General features: G+C 34.3%; 1 protein-coding gene and 1 long non-coding RNA gene across 2 annotated transcripts in view; both read right to left on the bottom strand.

Moving 5' to 3' along the window:
- The window catches only part of Cand1 (Cullin-associated and neddylation-dissociated 1), a 125,839-nt gene extending 116,094 nt beyond the window's left edge, over positions 1 to 9,745 (bottom strand). The window contains exons 1-3 of the mRNA XM_075295619.1: positions 9,555 to 9,745; positions 8,807 to 9,480; positions 8,586 to 8,748 (exon numbers count right to left, since the gene is read on the bottom strand). Of these exons, the coding sequence (XP_075151734.1) occupies positions 8,586 to 8,748; positions 8,807 to 9,480; positions 9,555 to 9,596 (879 nt within the window). The 5' untranslated portion in view covers positions 9,597 to 9,745. The remainder of the gene's footprint in view (positions 1 to 8,585; positions 8,749 to 8,806; positions 9,481 to 9,554) is intronic.
- The window catches only part of LOC142225804 (uncharacterized), a 347,314-nt gene that overhangs the window by 302,235 nt on the left and 30,326 nt on the right, over positions 1 to 14,753 (bottom strand). The window lies entirely within an intron of this gene.

The following is a 14,753-nucleotide window of genomic DNA, read 5'->3' as shown; positions in this document are numbered from 1 at the left end:
CCACTCTGACATTCAACTGCCTGCGTACTTCCGCCGTCCATGTAGTGAAAAGTGTGGCTGAGGATTTGGTGGGAGATATCCTCAAATTTCTTGCAGTGAAATAACTGGTAAGATCAGCGAGGTAGAAATTTAATCGATCGCAAATGCTTTGGTAATGTTTGTTGACGCATTTTTTTAATATTTTCCGTTTAAAGAATTTTAATTCATTAGCCACTGTCCGGGAGATACTGAACCAGATTGGAAATCCATATATCAACATTGGTCTTAGTGCTACTTTGCATAGTAGGAACTTTGTTTTTTGCGGTAAGTATTTATTCGTTTTGTTTTGTTATTGTTGGTTTTGTTCTTTAAGCATTGTTGTTGTTTTTTATTTCAGCTTAAAACCATGCATTGACTAAACTACAAGTGTAGCTTAACCAACAGAGGAAAATAATGTTTGTCAAATTTATTTCGGCAAAGCTCTATAGACTGCAAGATGGTTGGATGGACGCACGTTTCGGAATTACCACATTCCTCATCAGCATCCTCTACTTGCAGCAAAACTATCAATCAATTATCAGAATAAATTCAGGCAGTTCAATAAACCCAAAAATGAACCACACTTGAACCTTCCGAAAAAAGGTTTTGCATGATAGCCGGCTTATGCCGAAATAAATTCGTACAAACATATTTCTTTTCCTATGCCACTGTCAAATCATCGATCGATAAGTATTTATATTTGAGAATGACCCAAGTGCACGTTTTGTCTTTTTCAGTGATAATCGGACATGAGTGTTGAACTTTAGCAAGTCATCGAAAGTGACTCCCAGATATTTTATTTCTGCCTCAAAGGGAATTTCAATGCCATTTAGTGTGAGTTTCAGTGTTTTGCTCTCAGGAACCTCAAACCTGGGACATTTATCAAAAGCGTTTCTTATACATATCGCTTCAGATTTTGATGCATTAATTGTTATTCCCCACTTTACGTAGAAATCGCTGATAAGCTAGAGGTGTTGTGTTGCTTTGTGTAGCGCACCTGCTGAGAAGTGCTGTGGGCGTAAATTAGACAAACGTCTGCATATAGAATCGCCTATGAGTCCTCTTGTGTGTGAAAAATCATTCTGGAAAATATTGAAAATGTTTACTTCGCCTAAGCTGCAGGATATCCCTTGAATATTTACGGAGAATATTCGGTTCGTAAAATAGCTGGTAAGCATTTTCACAATAAATGGGTCAGTTTCCAATTCAACAAGTTTGTATAAGATTCCCATATGGCATACAGAATCAAATGCTTTTTGAATGTCTAGCGCAATGGTAACAAAACATTTTTTATAGTTGAGATTTGAAATTATATCATTGTGAAATTGTGCATGTTGGGTATAATAACCCTTTTTGAAGCCAAATTGGAAATTTGGAATTGGATCAATTATGTAACCATTTTTTATTTTCTCCTTTAGGGAATCTTCGAAAAGTTTCTCAATGTTATACAGGAGAGAAATTGGACGGAAGTCTGCCGGTTCAACACTATCCGTTTTTTTCTTAATCGGCAATATTTTTGCAACTTTCCACACAGAAGGAAAATATCCATTATTGATACAGTGATTAAATAGGTATGTAAGTAGTTTCAATGTTGCACTGGGGATTTTTCATAATAAAGTTTGAGATTTTATCTATCCCACTTTTTTATTATTTATATTCTGGATAAAGTTTCCAATCCTCTCTATATTAGTGAAGTGGAGATTGACAGCACTTTGAGATGCGTTAAAGTCATCATCAAATGAGTATATATGTGGAGTTGTGGCACTAATATAAGCGGGTATTTTTGTATTTAGATCTGAAACTGGTTGTAGAGTATTGTTCTCTGCAACACTGTGTTGTAATATTATTGAAAATGATTGGCTATTTCATTGGGATTTTTGGAAATATCATTGTTGACGATAGGTTAGGTTAGGTTAGGTTATGTGGCAGCCCGATGTATCAGGCTCACTTAGACTATTCAGTCCATTGTGATACCACAGTGGTGAACTTCTCTCTTATCACTGAGTGCTGCCCGATTCCATGTTAAGCTCAATGACAAGGGACCTCCTTTTTATAGCCGAGTCCGAACGGCGTTCCACATTCCAGTGAAACCACTTAGAGAAGCTTTGAAATCCTCAGAAATGTCACCAGCATTACTGAGGTGGGTTAATCCACCGCTGAAAAACTTTTTGGTGTTCGGTCGTAGCAGGAATCGAACCCACGACCTTGTGTATGCAAGGCGGGCATGCTAACCATTGCACCACGGTGGTGCAATGGTTAGTATGCCCCGGTGACGATAATTTGGCTGCAAAATCGAGATTTTATTTTACCAGTTATTTGGTATATTTCCTTGAAGGCGGACGGATATTTTGTAATATTTTATTAAATTTATCTGCTTGCTCAATAATAACAATATCTTCAATAGCTGAATTTGCTTCGAATGAATGATATACTCAACACTCACTATGTTTCCTGTGTATCAATTTATGTTTCATTGAATTCATTAATTAAATTATCAATTTCGATATTTTCCAAGTTATTATTGTGCGGATGTTTTGATGCCGACATCATTGAATACAACTTTGTCATAAAGAAATGTGTTTTTTAAAACTACAGCAACACCCAATGGTGTGTCGTCATACACAAATTTGTATCCAACTAGTTTAACTTTTCTTTTCAGGTGGCATTCCTGAACGAAACCAATGTCCATTTTATTGTGAAATAGAGTGTTTTTGAGGCCAATTTTTCTTTTGGAATCAAACAGAGATCTTATATTGAAAGTTAAAAAATGTATGACTCTATGGTCCATATTTAGTTTTATTTTTTTAGGATACGAATAAATTCGGCTTTGGCTTTCAGACAGGAATATGTTTATTTCCTGTTCAATTGATAGCTCTTCTGGCTCTAGGAAAAGTGAGCTTAATTTCATAAATTGTTCAATAATGGATGGTTTTTGTACTGTGACTTGGTACAGGACGTGTATTAAAAAGACTAGGAAAACTTTGCTCAGGGACGATACGTGAAACACCAATAGCACTTTGGACATTGTTCCTTGCAATGGAACGTTCTTCTACCGCTTTGGTAATTCTATGTTTTCTGGCTGCTGTATATTTTTTGTAATGGGGCAGCCTCGCCAGTTTGCAGGATGCCCAGGTTCTTTGCAATTATTGCAAAAAGGTTCATTATTATCTTCTCGCTTTCTCTGACACTCACCAGGATTTTACACATCTGTAACTAGAGTTACAATTTTTTGCAGTGTGACCCCATCTCTGACATCTACGGCATTGTATGCCCGTTTCTTTTCTTTTCGGCTTTTCCCATACAACTATTTGATTTTGTAAACTGTTTATTTTAGAAACATCATTTACTATTTTTCCAGGAAATAAAGAAACAAGGAAAAGGTCAGTGTCAGTATTGTTTTTTATAGAATTTTTAGTTGTGAATTTGTTTATGTTTGCTACAGAGTCAGGAACAATAGTATCTAGCTCATATTTATTTAATCAATTTCAATGTCAGAAGTGAGACCTCTCAATACTAGAGATGTTTGTTTCAATTCTTTCGGTGTGAAAGAATAAGAATGAATATTTTTCTCCCTTAAAATTGCCATCATTGTCGTATGGACAGTTGTATCTGCTAAATTTTGCTTTTGTTTTTGCTAATGTTTTTGATTTTAAATGAAAATTTTGAGATTGTGCTCCGAAGAGTGTCAACTAGTGTTTTTATATTCACATTATAGATGTAAATGGGAGGACACAATTTTGGTTTTTTTTTGTAGTTTTGTTGATGTTGTTTTTAATTGGTGGTTGCGTGCTAGTACTGGGACATTCGATATTGACATCAGCCAACACTCCAAGGATGCCAAACCTGTTCTGGTCAGTGGGTTGGTAATTTTTTAATTTTTCCGACAGGTCAGGAATAACAATGTCTGTTGGTGTTAATGCATTTTCAAGCCGCTACCTTTTACGGTCGTTGAATTGGGTTATGACTTGATCATTGTTATTGTTGCCGGCAATGACCACTTGTTGATGCTGATTTGATGTGGGTATTTCTACCTCTGCAACGTCACAATCCATATTGTGAGGAGTACGGCCAGGCATATTCTATGCAAAATTTGCAGGAGAATTGCCTGGGTCAACAGTATTACCAAAAAATTATAAAATTAAATGAAATTTATTTTCCGCAAAATAATATACGCCTATCTATGTTCAGTGTTGCCAACTTTCCTGACGCGTTTTTGAGGAAAACTTGTGTTTTGAACTTGATTTTTTGTATGGGGAAAACGACTCATTTCCTAAAAATTTTTTATATTCATTATATCTGTAAGCAGTTTGATTATATGCTTTTTTATACCAAATTGTTTTTGTAATGTAGTCTACATATAGTAGTTTCCAACTCTGTTTAATCTAAGATATGTACTTACCCAGCAAAAACTCCTATTACCAGGTATGAGTACAAGTATACCTGCGCCAAATTGGTAACAACTTCCTCGTACACATATCAGTAGTAATACTTTTACACGGGCATGACATTGGAGGAAAGTACTTCCGTGCAAGCATACCAGCAGTCGAAAAATAAGTACTTCTTCGCAAGCAAACTAGCTCTCCAAAAATAATATCTTTACCATAAAGATATCCAAAAAGTGTGAAGTCACCCCTGTTGTTTTGTAATCCAACACACTATACCACGCTCCACGACATGGATCTATTCAATGATGTTATTTTGTAATATAAATTATGTACTATACAATTTTAGAAAACAAAGGTATAGTTTATTGACAATTTTTTCTGAAATGTAATTTGGCGTTAATTATCGCTACTATCAACGGTGTCCACTGTAGAGCCGAACCCGGACCTCAAGATATGATTTTGATTACCGGTATTAATAGAAAGAATCACTTTTTTCCTACACAGGTAAGTTATTATTTTTAAATCCCAGGTAATACTGCAAGTAGTAACTTTTTGATTACCGGTATTACTGAAAGATCTAATAAATAATCTAAATAAGATTACACGCAAATTAATTTCACACTTAAAATAGAAATAAATGTAGGCTGTTTAAGGGAGTTGGATTCGTGAATTACGTTATAATATATCCAATAGCCAATACACATAAGGTTCGAAATCTACTAAAAGTGGCAAATGGCATTTGAAATTTAGTTTAAGCGCATTTTGGAAGTGTAATGTGAATGAGGTATAAGAAAGCATTTATTTAAAACATAATATGATAATGTCATTAAACACAATTATTATGAAATATTTTTGATAAAAATTTCTTAACGGAAAAATCTTCAGAATTACCGTTACATTACATATCCTTTTTATTTTTTATGTAAGTGCTCGATTATGTGAATAATTATACCTAATGGTATCATCATTTATTCTATTTTATTAACCCTTTCACTACTGATGTCCACTTAGAAGGACATTCGAAAAAGACACCAAATTCTATTTTCCCACTTAGTTTCGATTTATTTCTCAATGTTATTTTAAAGTAGAGGCTTTCATCTAAATAAGCTATAAATATTGTCCATATTGGTGAGGTCTAAAATACATTTTTATAAACTTCTTTAACAAGAAACGAAAAATACGAAAATTTGAGACAATTTTTGTACTGTATGTTTCTAGTAAATGGACATTTATACAAAAACTATAGCTGATATTTTTACGGGTTCTTTTTTGTATTTTTTCTCACACTTTGAAAGATATTATAGGCCAAATAGCGCTTATTTTCGTAAGGCCATTTGGTCACAATTCAAGAATCAAGTTTTCAGGACAAGCTCATATAGCTCTTGAAGTAATTGAGGTAGGTTTTCAAAATTTTTGTTCTACATGCTGTTAGTACAAATAAAACAAGTATATACGGCCGTAAGTTCGGCCAGGCCGAAGCTTATGTACCCTCCATCATGGATTGCGTAGAAACTTCTTCTAAACACTGCCATCCACAATCGAATTACTTAAGTTGCGGTACCGCTACAGAAATAAAATTTTAACAAAATTTTCGATAAAAATAAAATTTTCACAAAATTTTCTATAGAAATAAACTTTTGACAAAATTTTCTATACAAATAAAATCTTGGTAGATTATTTTTGGCTCGAGTGGCAACCATAATTATGAACCGAATAAAATTTAAAGAAAATTTTCTATAGAAATAAAATTTTGACAATGATGAAAATTTTATTATGAACCGAATAAAATTTTAACAAAATTTTCTCTAGAAATAAAATTTTGACAACATTTTCTATAGAAATAAAATTTTGACAAAATTTTCTATAGAAATAAAATTTTGGTAGACTATTTTTGGCTCTAATGGCAACCATGATTATGAACCCATATGGACCAATTTTTGTGTGATTGGACCAATTTTGGTATGGTTGTTAGGGACCATATACTAACACCACGTTCCTAATTTGAACCGGATCGGATGAATTTTGCTCTTCTAAGAGGCTCCGGAGGTCAAATCTGGAGAACGTTTTATATGGGGGCTATATATAATTATGGACCGATATGGACCAATTCTGCCACGGTTGTTAAAGATCATATACTAACACCATGATCCAAATTACAACCGGATTGGATGAAATTTGCTTCTCTTGGAGACTTCGCAAGCCAAATCTGGGGATCGGTTTATATGGGGGCTATATATAATTATGAACCGATGTGGACCAATTTTTGCATGGTTGTTAGAGACCATATACAAATATCATGTACCAAATTTCAGGCGGATCGGATGAAATTTGCTTCTCTTTGAGGCTCCGGAACCCAAATCTGGGGATCGGTTTATATGGGCGCTTTATATAATTATGGACCGATGTGGACCAATTTTTGCACGGTTGTTAGAGACCATATACCTACACCATGTACCAAATTTCAGCCGGATCGGATGCAATTTGCTTCTCTTTGAGGCTGCGCAAGCCAAATCTGGAGATCGGTTTATATGGGGTCCATATATAATTATGGACGGATGTGGACCAATTTTTGCATGATTGTAAGAGACCATATACCAACATCATGTACCGAATTTCAGCCGGATCGGATGAAATTTGCTTCTCTTTGAGGCTCCGCAAGCCAAATCTGGGGATCGGTTTATATGGGGGCTATATATAATTATGCACCGATGTGGACCAATTTCTGCATGGTTGTTAGAGACCATATACCAACACCATGTACCAAATTTCAGCCGGATCGAATGAAATATGCCTCTGTTAGAGGCTCCACAAGCCAAATCTGAGGGTCCCTTTATATGGGGGCTATACGTAAAAGTGGACCGATATGGCCCATTTTCAATACCATCCGACCTACATCGATAACAACTACTTGTGCCAAGTTTTAAGTCGATAGCTTGTTTCGTTCGGAAGTTAGTGTGATTTCAACAGAAGGACGGACGGACGGACGGACGGACGGACATGCTTAGATCGACTCAGAATTTCACCACGACCCAGAATATATATACTTTATGGGGTCTTAGAGCAATATTTCGATGTGTTACAAACGGAATGACAAAGTTAATATACCCCCATCCTATGATGGAGGGTATAAAAAGAAGAAAAATAAAAGTTTCATTAGGTTTATTTCGGTAGTGAAAGGGTTAATTCGTTAACTATAACTGCCTAAAAATTTGAGAATAACAATTCGAAAATTACCGAGAAGTATTTATTTTTGTCATTACAAGTTAGTCATTATAACTCGCCGCAATGTAATGCAACGTGTAATGACAGATTTACTCCTGGTAATGTCAATTGTAATGAGATGTGGTTACCTAGCTTTTGCTGGGTAGTTCTTTAGAATTAAATTCTTATAAAACATTGGTTCGAATTCATGTAAGAAATGACTATTTTTATGCGGCTGCATGGAATAATATTGTACAGGAAGCAATTGAACATTTTATAAAGTCCATGTCCCGACAATGCATAGCTGTAATTGAAAATAAAAGATTCGGAAAAAATAAAAATATTAAGCTTAAGAACACAAGATGTTGAGTTGCAATTGTTTTGTTTTATCCATTTTGATACTTTGCATGTATTATAGCTCATAAAAGGTTAAATATAAATAAATTTGTTTTTTTTTTTACTGATATATTAGAGAGTACGAGATGTACATAAAATTCGCAATATTGTAACGCTTTTTTTTCTTGTGGCAAATTATTGGAAAGTTTATGTTAGTTGCAAATGTCCGATACTGTAGTAATGTTCGAATTCAATTCGAATACGACAGAAAAAATGCTTGGAAGAATTGGAGTTAAACCTGGTGCTATTTAATACAATAAAATTAATATGTTAAGACAATATTGAGAATTAATTCCCAATATTAAATTCTCCCGTAAAATGCTTGTCTATATTGTTACATATTGTTACAATGCCTGTAATTCGTAGTTTAATACAATCTTACCTAGTTTAAAGGTATCATTGATACACAAACATACCCTCGTGGGCTTAACTTTTTCGAACGAAAATTAAGAATGAACATACCAGTGTGTATTTTGATATGTAATATAATGATCTAATAAATTTGTGTACTTCATAGGGAATTACTATTGAAACAAGAGAGAGCGATATTCCGTTTTTTGTTATTATTTGAACGTATTAACATACCATAGGAATGTGAGGTTTTACAGCTTCCGTGCAACGTATAATAAATGCTTCGCAAGCTTGTAAGCAAAACTCTCGCAATTCATCATCTTCTTGTTGGCTGTACCGTTGAAGTAATACCATAGCGCGATCAATGTGACTACAAAAGCGATATCCAGACTGGCGACTAAAAAATAGTTCGGAGGTAAATAAATACAGAAACAAATAATAAAAATTATAAATACCAAATGGATGCGAGGCATTGAATATTCGTACGAATATTAGTTGGATTTTGAGATTCTTCCAAACCATCCAACAAGTGATCGACAACACCATTATATGCATTCGTATTCGATAAAGTCAGAAGATGGGATAGAGCGACGATGGTTCGTTTACGAACAGCTTGACGCGGCGATGATAATTGTGGAACTAGGGCTTTCAGTATAGTGTTATGAAATGGAACCAAGAACTCTCCGAAACGAGAAAGCAAATCTGAGAGTATATCAAGAGACTCCAGCTTAACAGAAACGTCTTCTTTCTCGATCGCATTGCTGAGTTTTCCGGTAATACGTTGGCAAACGTTAGGTGCTAAAGAGTTCGAAGTCTGAGGTAGCTCCGATATAACTGTTTTTAAACCAATGCTGGATATATCCCTTAATTGCTCCGTGTTTGATATCATGTTTGCACACAATGAGTCTACTATGGTTTCGACTTGGTTTTCTTTCACTTTATTCACTAAAGGGCCCAAGCATTTTACAGCCAAATTCTGAACTTCCCCATTTTTGTCTTCAAGTAACTTAAGCACCATTCTAACCACTTTCTTTTCGGATTCGTCGTCTAGTTTAATACTATCCTTCTGTAGCTCAGTCATCAGATCATTTGTTGCCATAAAACGAAAATCCTTGTCGTTGGAGGTCATCTAATTATCAAAATATAAATAAAATATACCCAGACATCAATATAACGATGAAATCAGAATATCTCCTCACTCACTTTCTCCAGCAAATTTGCAATTTGATACTGATGAGAACCCATTACTATATATTTAATTCCTTCGATTCTAAATAAAATTCTTAGGTATGGTGATCAGCCAAACAATTTTTCCGAAACTCCACAATGAATAACACGGATAAAAAAAAATTACCCGGCGACCAATATTCCAGTGTTGAGAACAGAACGTCTAACAATGCACAAGTACTTATAATTGCTCAATTTTCGGTGTTATATGGTATGTTCAGAGTGGCGAAAATATTGTACAACAATTCATATCATGAATACCCACCGAAGAATAAAGCCGACGAGTCGCGTCCAAAATATGAAGCCGACCAGCTTTTGTCGACGGAAGCTGACACTAAATTTTTGCCTCCGACAACGGCGGCTAGACGGCAAAGCCGATATAAATTTATCCATCCGGCGGCGGTCAATTATCCACTATAAAATCAATTTGAAGTTATTCGAATGGTAATGAGATTAGTTGTACAAACATTCTTACAATCAAATTAACATTCGTAATGCGCTTTATGCGCTTTACTTATTATCAGTTATTCCGGACGACAGTGCTCGTGTCGAACATATCCCATATATTGTGCACATTATAAGTTAAGTCCGAAGGCGTAATCGATACTGCTGAATGTTTATGGGATCGATAACACATTTACCAATTATTTAGTCATCGCCGACATGTCGTATCGATCCGACACACTGTAAGATTCTTTACAAACACCGACATTCCGTCCGGAATAACTGATAATCTGTAAAGCGCATTACAGACTATCAGTTATTCCGAACGACAGTGCTCGTGTCGAACATATCCCATATATTGTGCACATTATAAGTTAAGTCCGAAGGCATAATCGATACTGCTGCATGTTCATGGGATCGATAACACATTTATCGATTATTTAGTCATCGCCGACAAGTCGTATCGATCCGACACACTGTAAGATTCTTTACAAACCCCGACATTCCGTCCGGAATAACTGATAGTCTGTAATGCGCTTTACATTCCGGACGGAATGTCGGTGTTTGTAAAGAATCTTACAGTGTTCACAAAATATAAAATGGCTCTTGTAACAACCCAATAAACACAAGATGAGCGTTTTTCAAATGCAACAACTTTTCAGTTTGAGGGAAAATGTAGTTTTCAACATAAATTCAACTTGACTTGAAACAGCTCATCTTCAATACATCTTCAAATTGTTTGCGTATTACTTCCTATTTACCAAAATGTTGACGAAATCTTTGAAAGGTGTTGAAGATAATATCAGAAAACTTTGACAAAACACTACCCTAAAATGCAATGATAAAACCATGTGGTTTTTAATACTTCTTTGTGCAACGAAGTTCGTGGTCAATTGGAAGAAATAAAAAAATATGAAAATTTTAGACAAATAACTGAATTTACTTCAAATAGTTTATATTAATAGGTACCCTGCCAACATTTCAAAGTTCCATTTCATCCTCATCGCTACCACAGACTCGTAAGTGACACTGCAACAATCGCCAACTGTGATAGTATTTTGCCATCACTATTCGCATGAAAGTATTTTGCCATCACTATTGTTACAAGAGCCATTTTATATTTTGTGAAACACCAAGCACAACTAGCTTCTTATAATTTATTTAAATAAAAATGATAATGAAGTGCTGAAAACATAGTTATTTCGCTTAAAATTGTGAAAGGTACATTGGTGAACAATTTTTGACTTTCCAAATGGAATAAAGTGATAGTTTTCCAAATATTTTCCAGACACACTGCCTCCATTGGGAATAAAAGCACTCGCTGATATACGCTATAACATGTAATTTGCAACTTGTAACTCAACATCAATCTTTTATTAATGCATACAAATATGTTAAATGTGATGTGATAGTCGTATAAATGTTATATTTATGAGAATTTATAAATGTTTAATAAATTAATAAACATCTTAACAATCGTGTTTTACTTGACCACAATGATACTTTTACAACTATCTTACAATGCACTTTTTTTGATTGTTTGAAGGGGCTCTTATTGGCGTCGTTCTAAATGTATTAAAAAAGGCACCTAATAATTGCACTCATGCGATACTTTTTTGTAGTAACTTGGCGTGGTACAACTTTTCAATAGTGACGGCGCTTTTCCGACGAGTTTTGGATATCGTATACGACTGTTTTCGACGTAGTGGGGATTCTCAGAAGCACCCCCAAATTCAAAAAATGTTGGCAGGGTAAGTGGAATAAAAAATGAAATAAAATTTTAAGGAAGTCACTAAATGTACACTCAAAAAATTTTGTTACTCATAATAGCAAAAATGTTTGCTAAAACAGCACATTTTGTTTGCTGAAAAAGGGACATCAGTAGCATGTAGTTGTTTCAGCAAACATTCCTTAGTTGAAACAGCAAACATTTTTTACAGCTAAAATAGCAAACAAATGCTGTTGAATTAGCAAACGTGTTTGCTAAAAGTCTTTGACAAACATCGCTGCTGAAATAGAAAACTGCGTTAGTTGAAATAGCTAACATGTTTACTGCTATAACAACCACAAATGTTTGTTGTCCCAGCAACAAAATTTGTCGTTTTTAAGGATAAGTTAAAATGAAAGCCGTAAATCATTCAATACAATAACTTCTACAATTATTAAATGTGTGAAATTGAATTCCATCGAAGTATTGGAAGTTTAGTTGAAGTGTTGTACAGAATTTATTTTCGTTTATTTGTCTTCTTTGGCCTTATACACGAGGATAAAACATAACAATCTGTAATGAAAAGAAGTAAAAAAGCAATTAGTAATTACACTAGTTTACCCTAAAATTTACATTTGATTAGTCCCTGCCAGCATTTCAAAGTTCCATTTCAACCTCATCGTTACCACAGACTCGTAAATGTCACTTCAACCATCATGAAAAGGTACATCAAAAAGTACATGCAAGTAATTTGCCATCCCTACTGTTAAAAAAGCCCTTTTTTGTGAAACGCCAAGCGCAACCAGCTTGTTATATTTTAATTAAATAAAAACGAAAATAAAGTTCTGAAAACATAGATACGCTTAAAAATGTGAAAGGTATTTTGGTGAACAATTTGGTGATTTTCCAAATGGAATAAAGTGATTGTTTTTCAGATATTTTACAGACACGCTGCCTCCATGGAATAAAAACACTGGTTGATAGACGCAGCAACATCCCTGCCAACATTTTTTGAATTTGGGGACTCTTTTGAGAATCCCCACTACGTCGAAAACAATCGTATACGACATCAAAAACTTGTCGGAAAAGCGCCGTCACTATTGAGAAGTTGTACCACGCCAAGTTACTACAAAAATGTTTCGCATGAGTGCAATTATTAGGTGCCTTTATAGATCAATTTAGAACGACGCCAATAAGGGACCCTCCAAACAATCAGAAAAAGTGCATTTTAAGATAGTTGTAAAAGAATCATTGTGGTCGAGTAAAACACGTTTGTTTAGATATTTATTAATTTGATTAAACATTTACAAATTCTTAAAAATATAACATTTATACCACTATCACATTACATTGAACATAATTTTTGGCATTAATGATGATGTTGAGTTACAAGTAGCGAGTTACATGTTGCTGCGTCTATCAACCAGTGTTTTTATTCCATGGAGGCAGCGTGTCTGTAAAATATCTGAAAAACAATCACTTTATTCCATTTGGAAAATCACCAAATTGTTCACCAATATACCTTTCACAATTTTAAGCGTATAATCTATGTTTTCAGAACTTTATTTTCGTTTTTATTTAATTAAAATATAACAAGCTGGTTGCGCTTGGCGTTTAACAGTAGGGATGGCAAATTACTTGCATGTACTTTTTGATGTACCTTTTCATGATGGTTGAAGTGACATTTACGAGTCTGTGGTAACGATGAGGTTGAAATGGAACTTTGAAATGCTGGCAGGGATGTAACTCGCTACTTGTAACTCAACATCATCATTAATGCCAAAAATTATGTTAAATGTAATGTGATAGTGGTATAAATGTTATATTTTTAAGAATTTGTAAATGTTTAATCAAATTAATAAATATCTAAACAAACGTGTTTTACTCGACCACAATGATTCTTTTACAACTATCTTAAAATGCACTTTTTCTGATTGTTTGGAGGGTCCCTTATTGGCGTCGTTCTAAATTGATCTATAAAGGCACCTAATAATTGCACTCATGCGAAACATTTTTGTAGTAACTTGGCGTGGTACAACTTCTCAATAGTGACGGCGCTTTTCCGACGAGTTTTTGATGTCGTATATGATTGTTTTCGACGTAGTGGGGATTCTCAAAAGAGTCCCCAAATTCAAAAAATGTTGGCAGGGGTGGTTGCTTTTTATGTATTTTCATCTACTGAATCCGAAAATAGAGGTTAAAAATTTTTTAATGAAACGGTTTTTGAGATATACTTATATTTTTAGTTTTTCGTCCATTTTTCATTAGAAAAATCATTTCTTGAGCTAAAAATGTACGATTATATCGTTATTGGTACTTAAATGCAAGGTATTGAGGTGGCGAACAAATATGGATCTGTGATCAGTTAAGTGGTTCAAAATATATTTAAAAAAGGGCACATTTTCAAAAAATATGCTTACAAATTTGTCATTTTTCTTCTAGTCTTATTCTTACGTTAAAGTATCACCTTTACGAGCATAGAGAGAAACCGGACGTTATTTCAACGGTTGGCACTTTTCCACCGGCACAGAACAACTGTAAAACATGATGAAAATGTTCCCAATTTTCATCGATATATTTACAACCACTTAACTTATCACAGATCCAAAGATATAACCGGACATTTCTAGCTTGAGATATGATTCTCGCGTCTAGTAACAAACTAAAAATATAAGTATATGTGGCTACCCTGACATGCTTTTGTTAATTGCATCATCCCAATAAACACAAACGTTTGAAAAATGCTAAATTTCAACAATTTTTCAAAGGATTAGGGTAAGATTCAAGTTGAGAAATTGTTGAGAAAATCGCGTTCTCAACAAAAAACAGACATTACCCTCAACAGTGAAATTCAACACATTAGCAATAATATCTCAAGTGTTATCCTCAAATTGAAATACATCGCTACTCAATAATTTGTCAAACAATTTTCGATGCGAATCAAATCAAAATTAACATCGTTGCAAATACTTTTCAACCTAAATTTGTACGAATGATATCCCCACTTCAAATTGAAAGTCAAA

Source organism: Haematobia irritans, chromosome 2 (genome assembly GCF_050003625.1).
Source record: "Haematobia irritans isolate KBUSLIRL chromosome 2, ASM5000362v1, whole genome shotgun sequence".
Taxonomy (NCBI): domain Eukaryota; kingdom Metazoa; phylum Arthropoda; class Insecta; order Diptera; family Muscidae; genus Haematobia; species Haematobia irritans.
The sequence above is the reverse complement of the archived record's forward strand: the minus strand, read 5'-3'. Positions and strand labels throughout refer to the sequence as shown.